The 21,313-nt window shown below is 52.1% G+C and overlaps 1 protein-coding gene across 1 annotated transcript in view; it reads left to right on the top strand.

Annotated features, from left to right (window-relative positions):
* The window catches only part of WDR18 (WD repeat domain 18), a 159,866-nt gene extending 142,684 nt beyond the window's left edge, over nt 1-17,182 (top strand). The window contains exons 8-10 of the mRNA XM_069216405.1: nt 1,175-1,341; nt 15,685-15,753; nt 16,365-17,182. Coding sequence (XP_069072506.1) covers nt 1,175-1,341; nt 15,685-15,753; nt 16,365-16,490 — 362 coding nt within the window. The 3' untranslated portion in view covers nt 16,491-17,182. The remainder of the gene's footprint in view (nt 1-1,174; nt 1,342-15,684; nt 15,754-16,364) is intronic.
* Nucleotides 17,183-21,313: the final 4,131 nt, after the last annotated feature.

The following is a 21,313-nucleotide window of genomic DNA, read 5'->3' as shown; positions in this document are numbered from 1 at the left end:
TTGCCTTGCACGGTCGCCCTCCAGTGTTTGCCTTGCACGGTCCCCTCCGGCCTCCAGTGTTTGCTTGCACGGTCCCGTCCGGCCTCCAGTGTTTGCTTGCACGGTCCCCTCCGGCCTCCAGTGTTTGCCTTGCACGGTCCCCTCCGGCCTCTAGTGTTGCCTTGCACGGTCCCCTCCAGCCTCCAGTGTTTGCTTGCACGGTCCCCTCCAGCCTCCAGTGTTTGCTTGCACGGTCCCCTCCAGCCTCCAGTGTTTGCTTGCACGGTGGCCCCCGGCCTCCAGTGTTTGCCTTGCACGGTCGCCCTCCAGTGTTTGCCTTGCACGGTCCCCTCCGGCCTCCAGTGTTTGCCTTGCACGGTCCCCTCCGGCCTCCAGTGTTTGCTTGCACGGTCCCGTCCGGCCTCCAGTGTTTGCTTGCACGGTCCCCTCCGGCCTCCAGTGTTTGCCTTGCACGGTCCCCTCCGGCCTCTAGTGTTGCCTTGCACGGTCCCCTCCAGCCTCCAGTGTTTGCTTGCACGGTCCCCTCCAGTGTTTGCTTGCACAGTCCCCTCCGGCCTCCAGTGTTTGCTTGCACGGTCCCCTCCAGCCTCCAGTGTTTGCTTGCACGGTCCCCTCCAGCCTCCAGTGTTTGCTTGCAGGGTCCCCTCCAGCCTCCAGTGTTTGCTTGCAGGGTCCCCTCCAGCCTCCAGTGTTTGCTTGCACGGTCCCCTCCAGCCTCCAGTGTTTGCCTTGCACGGTCCCCTCCAGCCTCCAGTGTTTGCCTTGCACGGTCCCCTCCAGCCTCCAGTGTTTGCCTTGCACGGTCCCCTCCAGCCTCCAGTGTTTGCCTTGCACGGTCCCCTCCAGCCTCCAGTGTTTGCCTTGCACGGTCCCCTCCAGCCTCCAGTGTTTGCCTTGCACGGTCCCCTCCAGCCTCCAGTGTTTGCCTTGCACGGTCCCCTCCAGCCTCCAGTGTTTGCCTTGCACGGTCGCCTCCAGTGTTTGCCTTGCACGGTCCCCTCCAGCCTCCAGTGTTTGCTTGCACGGTCCCCTCCAGCCTCCAGTGTTTGCTTGCACGGTCCCCTCCAGCCTCCAGTGTTTGCTTGCACAGTCCCCTCCACCTCACTTTGCCTCCATGGCTCCTGCTGTCCCCTTGCTACCGTTCATATGAGCAGCTTTGTTTCTTTTTCCTCAGGTCCTGTGACGAATGCGGTCATCACCCCTGCTCCGGCCAGCATGTTCAGCACGGACACTCGGCCCAGTGTCCCCCTCCCCCGCTTCAGCAAGCACCTGCAGGGGGCAGATACCAGCGACGAGCAGGGGGGCGGCCGAGTGACCCTACGACTGGGCCTGCACCAGCAGGTAGGTGCCAGCAGCCGTAGTCTGAGGGAGGGACATGGCCTGCTGTGCAGGAACATGGCACGTGGCGGAGGGCCTCTGGGGAGCTGCACAACCCAGTCTTGGGTAGACCAGATGCCCAGTTGTGGGTAGTGGCACTGTCCATCCTTGAGTACTTGTTCATTGTGTGTCTGAAGTCCTCAGTTTTATGAGCTCTCCTGTAACTGCATACTCCCAGCATTGACAAACCCCAGCGGTCTTGACATTAGTACCTCTTGGCTTTACCAGTGGTTTGTAGCAGCGCTGTGGCGCATGCCCAGTGCTGTGTAGCATGTCTAGTAAAAACAAACAACAAGCATTTGCAATGCAGCGGGTCTCGCGTTTGCTCGTGTTAGAGCTGATAGCGTTGTAAACTCCTAACCCGACTTTTCACTGGTAATGAAACCTATTGGCAAAAGTGCATTTATGTATGTAACCCGAAAAAGTGCAATTAACTGTGTAACAGGGCCGATATTATGTAAAGCGCTCGACTTCTGCCAAGCGAGATCGCGCTGGGAAAATAGACAAAAAGTAGTCCACGAGCCCGATGGAAAACAGCGAGCCTTGCATGTTTTTTGTACTTGGTCGATGCCCTGGAGGAGGGCTAAGCACCGGAAAAGGCATGCCTTCCACTAATGAAACCAAGCAGATTCTAATAGGCAAGCCCACGAGCCAGTGAAAGACACTGACGTGACGTGGACAGGGCTCCGAGCCCTTTTTAATTACTAAAGCGTCTCGCTTAGCGAAGCGCATGCGCAATCGCATGTGACGCAGGCTCAACCCTAAAAAGGACATTATGAACGAATATCTGTAGCTCATCACACAAGTGCGCTCTTACAAAATGACATAAGCATTTTTTAAATCCTAATTTAGAGAGGCGTGCTCACCACCCAACTGCGTACCAATAAAATGATACACACTTATTTTTTTTAATTCATTGACTCACACAAATGTGTACCTACAAAATGACTCAAGCTCTTTTTCTAAGCTCACTGTAAACTGACAATAGGCCTTTTCGCCAACAGACACTGGGCCATCTGGTAAACAAGACCTAAAAAGTGTTAGAAGCCCTTTCACAAGGACACTGGCAGCCGCACCCAACCTGAGGTCATATTGGACTGATGGAGGGGGGGGGGGGGTGTTGGAGGGATCCTTCTATCCGGGGCTCTGTATGGGTGGACGGAGCCTGTGGTGGTTTGTATTCGTGGTATGTGAGTGATGGCGGATGGAGTCCTTGAGTGGTGTACCCTTGCTGTGATAGGTTCCTTTGGTGTGTGTACGCGCGTCCTCCCCTCCTGTGCGCTGCAGGATCACGGGGGGGCGGTGTTTGGCTGTTGTGCTTTTCGAGTGATTTGGGGAGTGGGACGCACGGTTCTGTCCTGCACCCGGAGTGTTCTTGCTAGATTTTTTCCTTCTTTGGGTGGGTGAGATTTGGACGCTCTCCCTCTCTCACCCTTTGTTGAAGGTTAATTATATTTTTCTTTGATTAGAGGAGAATTTTCTAAGCTTAGATTGTGCAGGTCCTTTGAAAGCTGCAATTAGCATATTATTAATGACCCTGGAGGTTGCGCTCTGGTTGCTTGGGCTGTCTTAGGCTGTTTGAGGGATGTCTGCTCTCGGGCAGGCTGTGCAGGTTGAAGGCTGCGTGCAGTGTGCCTTCTATGCGTAGAGACTGCGTACAGGGCGCAGAGGCTGGGCACGGGGTGCCTTCTATGTGTAGAGGCTGCGTACAGGGCGCAGAGCCTGGGCACGGGCCATGCGTAGAGGCTGCGTACAGGGCGCAGAGGCTGAGCACGGGGTGCCTTCTAGGCGTGGAGGCTGAGCACGGGGTGCCTTCTAGGCGTGGAGGCTGCGTACAGGGTGCAGAGGCTGGGCACGGGGTGCCTTCTATGCGTAGAGGCTGCGTACAGGGCGCAGAGGCTGGGCACGGGGTGCCTTCTATGCGTAGAGGCTGCGTACAGGGCGCAGAGCCTGGGCACGGGCCGTGCGCAGAGGCTGAGTACAGGGCGCAGAGGCTGAGCACGGGGTGCCTTCTATGCGTGGAGGCTGGGTGCAGAGGCTGGGCACGGGGTGCTTTCTATGCGTAGAGGCTGCGTACAGGGCGCAGAGGCTGGGCATGGGGTGCTTTCTATGCGTAGAGGCTCTGTACAGGGTGCAGAGGCTGGGCATGCGGTGCTTTCTATGCGTAGAGGGTGTGTACAGGGTACAGAGGCTGGGCACAGGGTGCCTTCTATGCGTAGAGGCTCTGTACAGGGCATCTATGCGTAGAGGCTCTGTACAGGGCACAGAGGCTGGGCACGGGGTGCCTTCTATGCGTAGAGGCTGCGTACAGGGCGCAGAGGCTGGGCACGGGGTGCCTTCTATGCGTAGAGGCTGCGTACAGGGCGCAGAGGCTGAGCACGGGGTGCCTTCTATGCGTGGAGGCTGCGTACAGGGCGCAGAGGCTGGGCACGGGGTGCTTTCTATGCGTAGAGGCTCTGTGCAGGGCGCAGAGGCTGGGCACGGGGTGCTTTCTATGCGTAGAGGGTGTGTACAGGGTGCAGAGGCTGGGCACGGGGTGCCTTCTATGCGTAGAGGCTCTGTACAGAGCGCAGAGGCTGGGCACGGGGTGCCTTCTATGCGTAGAGACTGCATACAGGGCGCAGAGGCTGGGCACGGGGTGCCTTCTATGCGTAGAGGCTGCGTACAGGGTGCAGAGGCTGGGCACGGGGTGCCTTCTATGCGTAGAGGCTCTGTACAGGGCGCAGAGGCTGGGCACGGGGTGCTTTCTATGCGTAGAGGGTGTGTACAGGGTACAGAGGCTGGGCACGGGGTGCCTTCTATGCGTAGAGGCTGCGTACAGTGTGCAGAGGCTGGGCACGGGGTGCCTTCTATGCGTAGAGGCTCTGTACAGGGCGCAGAGGCTGGGCACGGGGTGCCTTCTATGCGTAGAGGCTGCGTACAGGGCGCAGAGGCTGGGCACGGGGTGCCTTCTATGCGTAGAGGCTCTGTACAGGGCACAGAGGCTGGGCACGGGGTGCCTTCTATGCGTAGAGGGTGTGTACAGGGTGCAGAGGCTGGGCACGGGGTGCCTTCTATGCGTAGAGGCTCTGTACAGGGCGCAGAGGCTGGGCACGGGGTGCTTTCTATGCATAGAGGGTGTGTACAGAGGCTGGGCACGGGGTGCCTTCTATGCATAGAGGCTCTGTACAGGGCACAGAGGCTGGGCACAGGGTGCCTTCTATGCATATAGGCTGTGCACAGGGGGTGCATGCTCTGTGCGGAGGCTGTGTACAGGGTGCAGAGGCTGCGCACGGGATGCCTGCTCTGTGCATGGGTTGTGCACAAGGTGCCTGCTCTGAACAGAAGCTATGCACAGGATGACTGCTCTGGACAAAAGCTAAATAATATACAGCTACGTTGGTCCATCCGGAAGCAAGTTGGTTGAATACTGTACAGTTAAATACATTTCATTTAATCTGGGTGGCATTCCCCCAGTCCACATTGTCCTCTGATTGCCTTCGGAAACCAGTCCAGGCTAAAACAGAACCATCGCCGTTTCGACCCAATGCCAAAAATGAGGCCAACTCCAGGCTCCAAAGCAGGTCTTCCTCAGCACTCACAGATCAGAGGAATACCGATCATCAAAGATAAGGACAGAAATGTCCCATCCTAATATAGTGTCACTAGAAGCATGTCACCCATATTACTCACCTGTAGGATTCAGTCGATGGAATAAGAGAGGCTTCAACTTCAGGTATGTATTCTATCTTTCTAGACAATTCCAAAACTTCTTGTATCTGGTGAAAATAAACTAGTCGAAACAGCCCTTCTGTCAATAGACTCCTTTTTTTTAATCCCACATTCCAATATCAGAAAAGCACTTCAATGTCTTTCCTAGCACATGGGAACCTTCTTAGAATTCTTCACTGTTCCCACAAGGATTGAAAGCAGGGCATCCATCCCTCTAGGAATGCATCCATTATCAATTCACTGTCCCAGCGTATTCCTTTGGATCCCTTCAAAGATTTTGAAGGATCAAATGAGTCGCACAATATGATGTACCATGTTATTAAAAACTCAGGTCCCTCTTTTGCCCAAATTCCTCAAGCACACAGAGGTCCCTTAAAATATCATTGTTTTTCCGAGATAAATCTCAAAATTTGACCTGTCATATAAGCTCACACTGAATTAATTTAAATTACAAATTCCCTCCCCAACTCTGTTAATCTATGACAGAGGTTTCCAAAGTAACAACTACCATAACCTCACCTTAAACAGCTTAAAGGCTCAATAAAGCTTAACAAAAATTACCAAACATTAAAAGAAAGAAATCATCACATCACTTCCCATGCTGCTTTTCAGTAACCATTTTTAAGAAAACCACAAAGTCCAACACTGGCCGGCGTATCTCGGAAATCAAGACGCACCTCGAATGAAAAAGGTGGCCTTGAACCTCACTGTTCACCTCATGCCGAGTGAAAATCGCGCTTAACTCAGTTAGTGTCCTCGTGCACGTTGTGCTACGATGCGATTGGAAAGAAAAAGCTGCGTCATCACGTCGATCACTCCCTACGAGGAAAATAACCCTCTAGGTTCCCCAGGACAAAAGCTTCACAGGATGCATGCGTGTATCTTTATAGATATCGCAGACCAAGCGGACATGTAGTCGAGCGGTGCAGAGGATCAGAAGCAAACATCCAGTCAATGAGTGTGTAGGAAAGCCCCTCTTGTTCGCATAGTTACCCCCACTTTTTGTCTCTTAGTGTGCTTAGACTGTTTCAGTGTTATCCTGCTAACTAGCACCCAAGTGGTTGTGCTCTCGCCTCTAAATGTGGTTGCCTTAGTACCCTTTTCACCCCACAGTTGGCATACTGATGCACCCCTGTACGTTCCTAGTATATGGGACTTGGGTACCCAGGGCACTGGTACACCAGGGGTTCCCCATGGGCTGCAGCATGTATTATACCACCCATGGGAGCCCATGCAAACTGTGTCTGCAGGCCTGCCATTGCAGCCTGCTTGAAAAGGTGCATGCACCCTTTATCTGCACCGGGTCACTGCACCAGGTCACTGTAAGTCACACCTATGGTTGGCCCTTCCAGCCCAGAGGGGAGGGTGCAGGTTCCTGTGTGAGTGGGCACCTCTTGTCCCTACGAATTCCAGTTCCAATTCCCTGGACTGCGTAACTGTGTGAAAGCCATTTCAGCTGTGTACTGGCCACAGATCTACCTGTGGTCCAGCTACCTATTGGTAACTCCGAACCTAAGCATGTCTGGTATCAAACATGTCGAAGTCATACCCTAATACTGATGCCAGTATTGGTTTATGATTCCATGCACTCTGGGGGCTCCTTAGAGGACCCTCATTATTGCTCTTACCAGTCTTCCAGGGTTTGCGGGCAGCCCACGCGGCTGCAGCTCCTCACACAAGTTTCTGCCCTCCTGCTGCTTGACCAGCTCAGGCAGGGGGAGGCAGAACAAAGGATTTCCTGTGGGAGAGCGGTGCAGCCTCCTCTGCCTTGGAAATAGGTGTTACAAGGCTGGGGAGGGGTAGCCTCCCCACACCACCGGCTTGCTTTGAAGGGCACATTTGGTGCCCTCCTTGCATAATCCGGTTTGCAACAGTCCAGGGACTCCGTGTCCCTGCTCTGGCGTGAAACTGCACAAAGGAAAGGGGAGTGACCACTCCCTTGTTCGTCGCCATCCCTGGGGTGGTGCCCAGAGCTCCTCCACATGGCCTCTTCAAACCAGGATGGGCAGAGGACCCTGGGAGCATCTGACTGGTCAGGTTAGTCAGATGATGTCAGTGACCCCCTCTACAGCGACCGCCTCTGATAGGTGGTTACCTTGCAAAGTGACCCTTTTGGGGCTATTTAGGTACTCCCTTGTTCATGAGTCCCCAGATTTGGCGTACAAGACTCCACCAGGACTCCTCTGCAACAACATCTTCTGCTCCTGGCCACTAGAACAGCTGCTGGACTTCATAGGAACTGAACAAGACTGCAACACTGAGACAACCTCTCCATGCAACATTGTTTCCGTGACTCCTGTCACATTTCCATGGCTGTGTATCCTCTGGCGTCTGCAAGATTTCAGCAACACCAAAGAAGCAAGAAAGAATCTCCCTTGGAGTGAAGGAGTCACTCCCTTGCATCTGCAGGCACCTAAGGCGGCAGCGTCTGGCTGCTGGGATCTCCTTTCCTCTGGATCTTCGAAGATTCTCCAACACAAGTGGTGGTTCTGAGGGATCCCCCGGGACCTCTCTGCCTTCTCGCCAACCTGGGAGACGGTGAGCCCTTAACTCTCCCTCCATGATGGAATCCCTGTGCAACTGCAACTGTTGCAGCAACCGAGGCTTGTTGACTCCTGGTCCGAGGGATCTTTAGGCTCCAAGTAGCCCCAACACTCTACCTCTGCAAGGACAGTCTCCTCTGCTACTCCAGCGAAATGGGACTCCTCTTCAGGTGTGCTGCCTGGGCCTCATTGCAACTTAGTTTGCCTGCTTCCAGTGGGTTCCTTGTGGGGGCTTCGACTGCTTCTGCTGGCTCTCCTGTCTTCTGAGGGTCAACCCGGACTCCCCTTGAAGGGTTGAGTCCCTAGGACCTTGCTGGTCCTTTCCAGCCCTGCAAATCTTCTTCAGCTCCAACTTGCATTTTCTTGTGCTTGTTGGTGGTCTTCCTGACCACTAATGTGTCTGCATTCGGGTGACCATCAAAGGACAGCTCCAGGACTCTGCTGTTGTCCTTCATCCGCCACCGTCGACCAGGATCTTCATCCACAGAAGAGTGGGTATTGACTTCTGCCCCATCTGGACACTTCTCAAGGACTGGACTCTGTCCCCTTCTTTTACAGGTCCTCTTCATCTGGAATCCACCGTTGGGTTTCACTGGCCTGGTCCTGTTCTTGCATTGTTTCTAGTTCCTAATTCTCCATGTTAGCCTATGGATGACCAGTTGCCTCTGCTCTCCTGGTCGCTGGGAGTCTTTAGGTACTTAACTCTCAGGAATCCATACTCCCCCAGCCCTTGGCTAACTACTCCATATCCTCTGGTGGGGGGACCCGTTTTCGCATTCCACTATTTATGTATATGGTTTTCCCCACCCTTTAGGGCCCTTGCTATTCCTAATGTTTTTATGTTAATCCTTAGTACTTACCTGTGTATATTTTGTGTGTACTTCCCTCTAGAGAGGGGGCATTGCCTATAGAATTCTAGTTGACTGTTGCTGTAATAAAGTACCTTTACTTTTGCAACACTGTGAAGTTCCTTTCATGTGTGATAGGTTACTGTGTGACTACTGACGTTTTGCAAGTGCTTCACACTCCTCCTAGAAAAGTCTTGGCTGCTCAGCACAGCTACCACTAGAAAGCCCTGGCTTCCTAGACATTGTTACACTTAATAATAAGGGTTGCCTGGACCTGGTATAAGGTGCGAACACCATAGGTGTCCACCAAACACCAGTCCAGCCTCCTACAGAGTGGTATCAGGGTTGCCTGGTTCTGAGAGTAGACATAGACCGTCAGTGTAGTGTGATGTGGTCTTTAAAGAGGCACATCTTAAACTCTTCCCTAAGTCAGAGTAGCGATGCCATGTTCCTGAGGGATATATTCCTGAGGGATATAGCGATGTTCAAGATCCCGGAACCTGCTGCCTTGTTTTTTTTACACGGGGTGCCAAGGGTGCCCTAGTTCAGGTCAGAAAATGCCTTGTAGGGCAGGATGCGTTTAGTAGCCAAAGGGCTACCAGGTCCTCTCTCACCTGATGACCACTTCCTGAAGTATGAGATGGGTGCATCCTGCCCACTTCCAGTATGGTAGGACACCTCTCCCAGCGTGTGTGGAGCTTCCTAGCCTAACCCAGAGGTTTGCTAGTAAGGGGGCTAAATGTCCCTGGAAACCCGTTTTGGCAGAAAGCGGCCTTGGCTAAAGGGCCTGTGTGCAACCAGTTTGGGCCCTGGGGTCTGAAGGCAACAAAGTGGCAACTTTGCTAAATTTGCACACTGCAGCTTGTTACATTAGTTTTGACCTTAGGATTAAGTTGGGCTTAATGGAACAAATTGTTTGATACCTTGGATGACCCACTTTGGTCGCACAGTTCCAGAGTTAGCCCAGCTGATGGGTAAGCGTGTAACTCTGCACTTGACAATTGAGCGACCACACTTTTCCACAATAAAAACAGTTCCATGCTTCCATTGTCAAAACATGTAAAGCTACGTGTTCTGCACGTGGGATATGCTGCACCCTGCTTTAGGACTCTGGGGGCTTGCCACAGGGGTGACGTAGCTTGGGTAGTCTGGCTTTGGTATTGCTTTGAATGGCAAAGTTGAACCAGCAGTTAAACTGCTCTTCCAGCCTGCGAATGGGGGACCGGGAGTCCTGTTTTAATCATGTCCCACCCAGGGTGGCACAGCCAGTGCTGCAATCCCTGAGAGTACCCTCTAACTTATATGCCCTGGATACAACTGAGTAGTGACGTACAGGTAAGGTGGCTCAGCCAGTTAGCTAAAAGTCACTTCGACATATGCGTTTAAGGGTCAGGGCACTGGCACCGAGGTCTGGTGAGCAGGTCTCAGTGCACTCTGAGGGGAAGTACCAGCAGCATTGGTCCAAAAACTTGGGGGCGACCATACAAAGAGATATTTCCTTACAGCGAATAAGAGGAATCTGCTTTGGCTGTCTCGAGTGTCCCATTTAAAGCTCCAACTATCCTTACATGTCCTGGATTGAACAATCGTTTTCATCTCTACATTAATTTACAGAAAATATGCTTGCTTCATTAATCAATCAATTTGCTAAATACTATACCTGATTAAGGTTGCATGTGATTGATATCTTACCATTGAGCCCTCAAAATATAATTAAAGCTTTGGGAGTGTACATTGTTTATTGAAACATTCATCCTTTCTTAGTCCTTGATCAAAGGTGAGCAGCGTGATCATCCTGTGTTCCTTTGCTGTGTGCCCAAGGAAGGTGGTCTAATTGGATAGGATCTGATACTATGATGCAGGGTAAACTTCTGCCATTTCTACTAAACATCGGCCCAAGAGCTGGAACCTTTGTCTTTACTAATGAGGTTGAAGTTGAAACCTGTCTTGTGTGTCGCACCTGGGCCTCATGCGCTAATTTCCCAAGTTAGTAACATCCATGCTGCCCAGCACTCTGGGCACACCTGACCATCTCAGGCAGTGCCACCCTGTAGACTTCCATAAAGCACGTCACATTGGGTGGATACGGCAGCCAGGTTTACTGACACATCAGACAATGAGCAATGCCACCCTGCAGACTTCCATCAAGCACGTCACATTAGGTGGACACGGCAGCCAGGTTTACTGACACATCAGACAATGAGCAGTGCCACCCTGCAGACTTCCATCAAGCACGTCACATTAGGTGGATACGACAGCCAGGTTTACTGACACATCAGACGATGAGTAGTGCCACCCTGCAGACTCCCATGATGCATGCCACCTAGGGCAGAAGCTGCAGCCAGGAATAATGAGTAATGCACTAGACTATGAAGTGTGCCCAGCCTGCTGGCTTTGTGAAGCATCAGTAGATGTGCTTTTCCTTCCAGGGGATAGACTCTTCTTAATGTACTAGAGTTGCACGCACTTGGCCTTCCTTTGCTGTGCTTCGTGTATTCAAGTGTAGCGCCTTGCAGCAGAATCCGGGTACAGTTCACCAGCTAAGGAAAGAGTTCTGTACATGGGCTCTCTGCTCTTCACGACCCTATGTGCGAAATACCTGCCCTTCAGTGGTCTGCAGGAGGGAGAGGCGCAAAGCATACCATCTCGGCTGCAGAGCGCGGAGGCTGTGCACCACTGTGGCTGCTCAGGCCATCAGCTTTGTGCCATTCTTCCTCTCACCGTACTGATGCTGGCCGGATAAATGATGTGCAGTGGTGCAGCTCCTCATGCCAAAGGCCGTGCAGTACACTCCCTCTCACCGTAGTGATGCAGCCCGGATAAAGGTTGTGTGCATTGGTGCGACTGCTCAGTCTCCCTCTCATTGTGGTGATGTTGGTTGGATAATTGATGTGTGCACTGGTGTGGTTCTCACAGTCTCCCTCATTGTAGTGATGCTGGCCGGATAATGGATGTGTGCACTGGTGTAGTTCTCAGTCTTCCTCTCATTGTGGTGATGCTGGTTGGATAACGGATGTGCGCACTGGTGTGGTTCTCATGGACTCCCTCTCATTGTGGTGATGCTGGTTGGATAACGGATGTGTGCACTGGTGTGGTTCTCAGTCCCCTCATGATGGTGATGCTGATTGGATAACGGATGTGTGCACTGGTGTGGTTCTCACAGTCTCCTTCTCATTGTGGTGCTGCTGGTTGGATAATGGATGTGTGCACTGGTGTGGTTCTCACAGTCTCCTTCTCATTGTGGTGCTGCTGGTTGGATAACGGATGTGTGCACTGGTGTGGTTCTCACAGTTGTCTCCTCATTGTGGTGATGCTGGTTGGATAATGGATGTGTGCACTGGTGTGGTTCTCACAGTCTCCCTCTCATTGTGGGGATTCTGGTTGGATAACGGGTGTGTGCGCTGGTGTGGTTCTCACAGTCTCCCTCTCATTGTGGTGATGCTGGTTGGATAACAGATGTGTGCACTGGCGTGGTTCTCACAGTCTCCCCCTCATTGTGGTGATGCTGGTTGGATAACGGGTGTGTGCACTGGCGTGGTTCTCGGTCTCCCTCTCATTGTGGTGATGCTGGTTGGATAACAGATGTGTGCACTGGTGTGGTTCTCAGTCTCCCTCTCATTGTGGTGCTGCTGGCCGGATAATGGATGTGAGCACTTGTGTAGTTCTCGGTCTTCCTCTCATTCTGGTGATGCTGGTTGTGAGAACCACACCAGTGCACACATCTGTTATCCAGTCTCCCTCTCATTGTGGGGATTCTGGTTGGATAACAGGTGTGTGCACTGGTGTGGTTCTCACAGTCTCCCTCTCATTGTGGTGATGCTGGTTGGATAACGGATGTGTGCACTGGTGTGGTTCTCACTCTCCCTCTCATTGTGGTGATGCTGGTTGGATAACGGATGTGTGCACTGGTGTGGTTCTCACAGTCTCCCTCTCATTGTGGTGATGCTGGTTGGATAACGGATGTGTGCACTGGCGTGGTTCTCACAGTCTCCCTCTCATTGTGGTGATGCTGGTTGGATAACGGATGTGTGCACTGGCGTGGTTCTCACAGTCTCCCTCTCATTGTGGTGATGCTGGTTGGATAACGGATGTGTGCACTGGCGAAACACAGTCTCCCTCTCATTGTGGGGATGCTGGTTGGATAACAGGTGTGTGCACTGGTGTGCTTCTCACAGTCTCCCTCTCATTGTGGGGATGCTGGTTGGATAATGGATGTGAGCACTGGTGTGCTTTTCACAGTCTCCCTCTCATTGTGGGGATGCTGGTTGGATAACGGATGTGTGCACTGGTGTGGTTCTCAGTCTTCCTCTCATTGTGGTGATGCTGGTTGGATAATGGATGTGTGCACTGGTGTGGTTCTCACAGTCTCCCTCTCATTGTGGGGATGCTGGTTGGATAATGGATGTGAGCACTGGTGTGGTTCTCACAGTCTCCCTCATTGTGGGGATGCTGGTTGGATAATGGATGTGAGCACTGGTGTGGTTCTCATGGTCTTCCTCTTATGGTGGTGATGTTGGCCGGATAAGCGATGTGTGTTCCTGCAGCTGCTCAGCCGTAGACTTTGTGCCAGTCTTCTTATCTCTGTGGCGATGCTGGCCAGATAAAGGATATGTGCACTGTTGTAGCTACATCTCCACAGGCTGTGCACAAAGGAAGGGTAGCTTTCTAGAAGAAGAGATGGGACTGGATGTGAGATCTGAGTTTTGCAAACATGGTTTCCTGGCTGCAAATGACAGACCCAGGGCCTTGGACCACTGTCTAAGAAAGCATTTGTATGTCCACTGTTTTAATTCTTTGACACAGTATGTCTTCTTTGTTGGCCAGCAGGGTACTGTTAAAAAAAAACAAAAAAGCGTGTTTGGGAGTCTAAACCTAAAGGACCTTTGGCAAGACAAACCCATGCCACGTTGTTTGTTGGAGCGGAGTGCTTCTCTCCAGGTCTTAGTAAAGCCCGGCTCTTCAGCTCCTGATTGAATCTCGTGTCTCGTTGTTTGTTGGAGCAGAGTGCTTCTCTCCGGGTCTTAGTAAAGCCCGGCTCTTCAGCTCCTGATTGAATCTCGTGTCTCGTTGTTTGTTGGAGCAGAGTGCTTCTCTCCGGGTCTTAGTAAAGCCCGGCTCTTCTGCTCCTGATTGAATCTCGTGTCTCGTTGCTTGTTGGAGCAGAGTGCTTCTCTCCAGGTCTTAGTAAAGCCCGGCTCTTCAGCTCCTGATTGAATCTCGTGTCTCGTTGTTTGTTGGAGCAGAGTGCTTCTCTCCAGGTCGTGGTAAAGCCCGGCTCTTCAGCTCCTGATTGAATCTCGTGCCTCGTTGCTTGTTGGAGCAGAGTGCTTCTCTCTGGGTCTTAGTAAAGCCTGGCTCTTCAGATCCTGATTGAATCTCGTGTCTCGTTTGTTGGCGCAGAGTGCTTCTCTCCAGGTCTTCGTAAAGCCCGGCTCGTCAGCTCCTGATTGAATCTCGTGTCTCGTTGTTTGTTGGAGCAGAGTGCTTCTCTCCAGGTCTTAGTAAAGCCCGGCTCTTCAGCTCCTGATTGAATCTCGTGTCTCGTTGGAGCAGAGTGCTTCTCTCCAGGTCTTAGTAAAGCCCGGCTCTTCAGCTCCTGATTGAATCTCGTGTCTCATTGCTTGTTGGAGCAGAGTGCTTCTCTCCAGGTCTTAGTAAAGCCCGGCTCTTCAGCTCCTGATTGAATCTCGTGCCTTGTTGCTTGTTGGAGCAGAGTGTTTCTCTCTGGGTCTTAGTAAAGCCCGGCTCTTCAGCTCCTGATTGAATCTCGTATCTCGTTGCTTGTTGGAGCAGAGTGCTTCTCTCCAGGTCTTAGTAAAGCCCGGCTCGTCAGCTCCTGATTGAATCTCGTGTCTCGTTGCCGCAGAGTGCTTCTCTCCAGGTCTTAGTAAAGCCCGGCTCGTCAGCTCCTGATTGAATCTCGTGTCTCGTTGTTTGTTGGTGCAGAGTGCTTCTCTCCGGGTCTTAGTAAAGCCCGGCTCTTCAGCTCCTGATTGAATCTCGTGTCTCGTTGCTTGTTGGAGCAGAGTGCTTCTCTCCAGGTCTTAGTAAAGCCCGGCTCTTCTGCTCCTGATTGAATCTCGTGTCTCGTTGCTTGTTGGAGCAGAGTGCTTCTCTCCAGGTCTTAGTAAAGCCTGGCTCTTCAGCTCCTGATTGAATCTCGTGTCTCGTTTGTTGTTGGCGCAGAGTGCTTCTCTCCAGGTCTTAGTAAAGCCCGGCTCTTCAGCTCCTGATTGAATCTCGTGTCTCGTTTGTTGGAGCAGAGTGCTTCTCTCCAGGTCGTAGTAAAGCCCGGCTCTTCAGATCCTGATTGAATCTCGTGTCTCATTGTTTGTTGGCGCAGAGTGCTTCTCTCCAGGTCTTAGTAAAGCCCGGCTCGTCAGCTCCTGATTGAATCTCGTGTCTCGTTGTTTGTTGGAGCAGAGTGCTTCTCTCCGGGTCTTAGTAAAGCCTGGCTCTTCAGCTCCTGATTGAATCTCGTGCCTCGTTGCTTGTTGGAGCAGAGTGCTTCTCTCCGGGTCTTAGTAAAGCCCGGCTCTTCAGCTCCTGATTGAATCTCGTGTCTCGTTGCTTGTTGGAGCAGAGTGCTTCTCTCCAGGTCTTAGTAAAGCCCGGCTCGTCAGCTCCTGATTGAATCTCGTGTCTCGTTGCCGCAGAGTGCTTCTCTCCAGGTCTTAGTAAAGCCTGGCTCTTCAGCTCCTGATTGAATCTCGTGTCTCGTTTTTTGTTGGAGCAGAGTGCTTCTCTCCGGGTCTTAGTAAAGCCCGGCTCTTCAGCTCCTGATTGAATCTCGTGTCTCGTTGTTTGTTGGCGCAGAGTGCTTCTCTCCGGGTCTTAGTAAAGCCCGGCTCTTCAGCTCCTGATTGAATCTCGTGTCTTGTTGCTTGTTGGAGCAGAGTGCTTCTCTCCGGGTCTTAGTAAAGCCCGGCTCGTCAGCTCCTGATTGAATCTTGTGTCTCGTTGCTTGTTGGAGCAGAGTGCTTCTCTCCAGGTCTTAGTAAAGCCCGGCTCTTCTGCTCCTGATTGAATCTCGTGTCTCGTTGCTTGTTGGCGCAGAGTGCTTCTCTCCGGGTCTTAGTAAAGCCCGGCTCTTCTGCTCCTGATTGAATCTCGTGTCTCGTTGTTTGTTGGAGCAGAGTGCTTCTCTCCAGGTCTTAGTAAAGCCCGACTCTTCTGCTCCTGATTGAATCTCTTGTCTCGTTCAGGGTTCGGCAGAGACTTACCTGCAGAAAACAGACCGACTGCATGGCCTGATGTGTGACCCCCTGGATAAGGTAAGTACTGCCAATGCCCTAGTCCCTTCCTCCCTCTACTCTAGGTGAGGCTCTGCTTCCATGTACTGTGAGCAATTCCCCTTGCCCTGCCCACCTCAGATCTTGGGATCACACCTGCCCCTTGCCCTACCCTCCTCGGATCTGCCCTACCCTCCTCGGATCTGCCCTACCCTCCTCGGATCTGCCCTACCCTCCTCGGATCTGCCCTACCCTCCTCGGATCTGCCCTACCCTCCTCGGATCTGCCCTACCCTCCTCGGATCTGCCCTACCCTCCTCATATCTTGAGATCACAATTTCCCCTCACCCCACCCTCCTCGGGTCTTGGGATCACACCTTCCCCTCGCCCTACCCTCCTCGGGTCTTGGGATCACACCTTCCCCTCGCCCTACCCTCCTCGGGTCTTGGGATCACACCTTCCCCTCGCCCTACCCTCCTCGGGTCTTGGGATCACACCTTCCCCTCGCCCTACCCTCCTCGGATCTTGGGGATCACACCTTCCCCACGCCCCTACCCTCCTCGGATCTTACATTACCCCCCCTCATCACTCTCTTTTGATTGTCAGATTCTTTGCCTGTCTCAGCGTGGTGCTGAACCTCTTCTTTCTTCACAGAGTGACCTAGGTGACTCGGAGCAGCTGAAGGTTCGAGTGACCGAGCTTGAGGACGAGGTCAGCACCTTAAGGAAGATTAACAAAGACCTGTTTGATTTCTCCGCCCGGATTATCACCAAGCCTTAAGTCCACGACTGCTCTCTACAGCCAGTAATCCTCAGTTCACTGTACTTAAGGCTAGGACTGCCATTTGGGACCTGCATCGGAAGCTTGCCGTGGACCTAATACGACTGATTGTGACTATTAACTCTCTCAGCTTTCGTTACCTCCAAGCAATGAACTAACAACTGTTTCTTGTGGCTAGTTCTACTCAGAGCTGGCACCTGCACCAGGGTTGAAGGCTACATGTGTTACCTGCAGGCTGTAACAGTTTACACAACTACCCGCTCTAAGTCTACACATGCCTGGTGCAGCTCCGCACGCAGGCACCTGTACATGTCTGCAAATGCGCCTGTGAATGTTACCAACCCAGGAAAGCTTCAGCCTCCAAACACACCTATCTGAAGGCCAACCACAGGCATCTTTTTGTATTAATCATATGTTATAAATAGTTTTCTCTGATATTTGTGTACTATCCCCCTGTGTGCACGTCTGCACACACTGAGCTGGCCCCCACTCGCAGCTCTAGCTTTTCAGTGGACCGTGAGAATAAACCAACCAGTCAACGGCAACTGTTCCAGGGAGTACCTGGATTAGCACCATGTTCTTTTCTTTCTTGTGGTTTGTTTACCTTTTGTTACTAGCAAATGTTTAGTGCACTTGTTGGAACACTGATAGGTATATATATTTTTTTTAAATAAAGGAAAACTGAAAATGTTCGACAATGCAGAAAGTTATGTAGGCCCGGTGGCGGTATGAGTGTTGTTCTTTGCATGGCTTTGTGCTTTATTCTCAACTACCATGGTCTGCAGGAAGGTGGGGTGCTTCTTACAGGGTCTTATATTTAGCAAGAGTATGAAGCTCTAGCTGATGCAACCTAGCTCGACACTGGGCATCGAGGGTCAGCTTCTGCCTGTTGTTCGACTACTCAGGGCAAGCAGTGTGTATTGGGGGGGGGGGGAGCTGCTGCCTGTTGTCTGACTACACAGGACAAGAGTTGTGTATGGAGAGCGAGCTACTGTCTCTTGTCCTACTACACAGGACAAGAGTTGTGTACGGAGAGCGAGCTGCTGCCTCTTGTTCGACTACATAGGACAAGAGTTGTGTACGGAGAGTGAGCTGCTGTCTCTTGTCCGACTACACAGGACAAGAGTTGTGTACGGAGAGTGAGCTGCTGACTCTTGTTCGACCACATAGGACAAGAGTTGTGTATGGAGAGTGAGCTGCTGCCTCTTGTCTGACTACACAGGACAAGAGTTGTGTACGGAGAGCGAGCTGCTGCCTCTTGTTCGACTACATAGGGCAAGAGTTGTGTATGGAGAGTGAGCTGCTGCTTCTTGTTCGACTACACAGAGAAGAGTTGTGTACAGAGAGTTAGCTACTGCCTCTTGTCCGACTACACAGGACAAGAGTTGTGTACGGAGAGCGAGCTGCTGCCTCTTGTCCGACAACACAGGACAAGAGTTGTGTATGGAGAGTGAGCTGCTGCCTCTTGTCTGACTACACAGGACAAGAGTTGTGTACGGAGAGCGAGCTGCTGCCTCTTGTTCGACTACATAGGGCAAGAGTTGTGTATGGAGAGTGATCTGCTGCCTCTTGTTCGAATACACAGGACAAGAGTTGTGTATGGAGAGTGAGCTGCTGCTTCTTGTCTGACTACACAGGACGAGTTGTGTACGGCGAGCGAGCTGCTGCCTCTTGTCCGACTACATAGGACAAGAGTTGTGTACGGAGAGTGAGCTGCTGCCTCTTGTCTGACTACACAGGACAAGAGTTGTGTATGGAGAGTGTAGGAAGTTGGCACTGTATGTACTATTTCAAAGTAAGAAATAGCATGCACAGTGTCCAAGGGTTCCCCTTAGAGGTAAGATAGTGGCAAAAAGAGATCATTCTAATGCTCTATTTTGTGGTAGTGTGGTCGAGCAGTAGGCTTATCAGAGGGTAGTGTTAAGCATTTGTTGTACACACACAGGCAATAAATGAGGAACACACACTCAGAGACAATTCCAGGCCAATAGGTTTTTGTATAGAAAAATATATTTTCTTAGTTTATTTTAAGAACCACAGGTTCAAGATTTACAAGTAATGCTTTAAATGAAAGGTACTTCACTTAGGAACTTTAGGAACTTTGAATTAGCAAAATAGCACATACAGTTTTCACATAAATGACATATAGCTATTTTAAAACTAGACAGTGCAATTTTCAACAGTTCCTGGGGGAGGTAAGTGTTTTAGTTTTTGCAGGTAAGTAAACCACCTACAGGGTTCATGTTTGGGTCCAAGGTAGCCCACCGTTGGGGGTTCAGAGCAACCCCAAAGTTACCACACCAGCAGCTCAGGGCTGGTCAGGTGCAGAGGTCAAATTGGTGCCCAAAACGCCTAGGCTTCAATGGAGAAGGGGTGCCCCGGTTCCAGTCTGCCAGCAGGTAAGTACCCGCGGCTTCGGAGGTCAGACCAGGGGGGTTTTGTAGGGCACCGGGGGGGACACAAGTCAGCAGAGAAAGTACACCCTCAGCGGCACGGGGGCGGCCGGGTACAGTGTGCAAACAGGCATCTGGTTCGCAATAGAAATCAATGGGAGACCAAGGGGTCTCTTTAGCGATGCAGGCAAGGGGGGGGCTCCTTGGGGTAGCCACCACCTGGGCAAGGGAGAGGGCCACCTGGGGGTCGCTCCTGCACTGGAGGTCAGATCCTTCAGGTCCTGGGGGCTGCGGTTGCAGAGTCTTTACCAGGCGTTGGGTCTTTGAAGCAGGCAGTCACGGTCAGGGGGAGTCTCGGGATTCCTTCTGCAGGCGTCGCTGTGGGGGCTCAGGGGGTCAACTCTGGCTACTCACGGTCTCGTAGTCGCCAGGGAGTCCTCCCTGTGATGTTTGTTCTCCACAAGTCAGGCCGGGGGCATCGGGTGCAGAGTGCAAAGTCTCACGCTTCCGGCGGGAAACGTGTGTTGTTTCAAAGTTGCTTCTTTGTTGCAAAGTTGCAGTCTTTGGGGAACAGGGCCGCTGTCCTCGGGAGTTTCTTGGTCCTTCTAGAGCAGGGCAGTCCTCTGAGGCTTCAGAGGTTGCTGGACCCTGGGAACGCATCACTGGAGCAGTGTCTTTAGAAGGGGGGAGACAGGCCGGTAGAGCTGGGGCCAAAGCAGTTGGTGTCTCCATCTTCTCTGCAGGTTTTTCAGTTCAGCAGTCCTCTTCTTCTTAGGTTGCAGGAATCTAGGTTCTGGGGTGCCCCTAAATACTGAATTTAGGGGTTTGTTTAGGTCTGGGAGGGCAGTAGCCAATGGCTACTGTCCTTGAGGGTGGCTACACCCTCTTTGTGCCTCCTACCTGTGAGGAGGGGGGCACATCCCTATACCTATTTGGGGAATCCTCCAAAATCAAGATGGATGATTTCTAACGGCAGGGGTCACCTCAGCTCAGGACACCTTAGGGCTGTCCTGACTGGTGGGTGACTCCCTTTTTTTCTCATTATCTCCCCTAGACTTGCCGCCAAAAGTGGGGGCTGTGTCCAGGGGGCGGGCATCTCCACGAGCTGGAGTGCCGTGGGGCATTGTAACACGAAGCCTGAGCCTTTGAGGCTCACTGCTAGGTGTTACAGTTCCTGCAGGGGGGAGGTGTGAAGCACCTCCACCCAGAGCAGGCTTTGTTTCTGTCCTCAGAGAACACAAAGGCTCTCACCGCATGGGGTCAGACTCTCGTCTCTCAGCAGCAGGCTGGCACAGACCAGTCAGTCCTGCACTGAACAATTGGGTAAAATACAGGGGGCATCTCCAAGATGCCCTCTGTGTGCATTTTTTAATAAATCCAACACTGGCATCAGTGTGGGTTTATTATTCTGAGAAGTTTGATACCAAACTTCCCAGTATTCAGTGTAGCCATTATGGAGCTGTGGAGTTCGTTTTTGACAAACTCCCAGACCATATACACTTATGGCTACCCTGCACTTACAATGTCTAAGGTTTTGCTTCGACACTGTAGGGGCATAGTGCTCATGCACCTATGCCCTCACCTGTGGTATAGTGCACCCTGCCTTAGGGCTGTAAGGCCTGCTAGAGGGGTGACTTAACTATGCCACAGGCAGTGTGAGGTTGGCAATGCACCCTGAGGGGAGTGCCATGTCGACTTAGTCATTTTCTCCCCACCAGCACCCACAAGCTGGCAAGCAGTGTGTCTGTGATGAGTGAGGGGTCCCTAGGGTGGCATACGACATGCTGCAGCCCTTAGAGACCTTCCCTGGCATCAGGGCCCTTGGTACCAGGGGTACCAGTTTCAAGGGACTTACCTGGGTGCCAGGGTTGTGCCAATCGTGGAGACAATGGTACATTTCTGATGGATACAACTACCTGTGGATTCCTCACCTAATGAATACTCCCATGGCGCCAGCATTCGACGGAAATCTTCTTCCTAGTCTCTGCACGTCGACGAGGACGTCACTCTAGCCCACACGACGCCGTCTGACGTCATACAGGCAATAAGAGGTCCTCGACGACGTGACGACGTCAGTTCCCTTTTTTCCGTGCATTCGAAACGGTTATCTTCGAGGGAGCAACTGTTACTTTTGTGGTTACAGTGTATTTTTTGCTGCGTAGTCCTTCTCTGCAGTAATAATGTCGCAGAGAAAGTCGGGTTTCAAGCCTTGTCGAGAGTGTGGGGGCAAGATGTCAGTTACAGATCCTCACTCCGACTGCCTTTGGTGTTTGAGCTCCGACCACGACGTCTCAACTTGCGATTCATGCCAGCACATGAATCCGAAGGCCCTCAAGGAACGTGAGGCTAAGTTGTTTATGGCAAAGTCAAAGAAAGAAAAGCATCACAAGAAGTCTTCTTCGCCAAGGCATCGGCGTCATCGAGACTCCC

This window comes from Pleurodeles waltl, chromosome 12 (genome assembly GCF_031143425.1).
Source record: "Pleurodeles waltl isolate 20211129_DDA chromosome 12, aPleWal1.hap1.20221129, whole genome shotgun sequence".
In the NCBI taxonomy this organism is placed as follows: domain Eukaryota; kingdom Metazoa; phylum Chordata; class Amphibia; order Caudata; family Salamandridae; genus Pleurodeles; species Pleurodeles waltl.
This window is presented reverse-complemented; position numbering and strand designations above follow the sequence as displayed.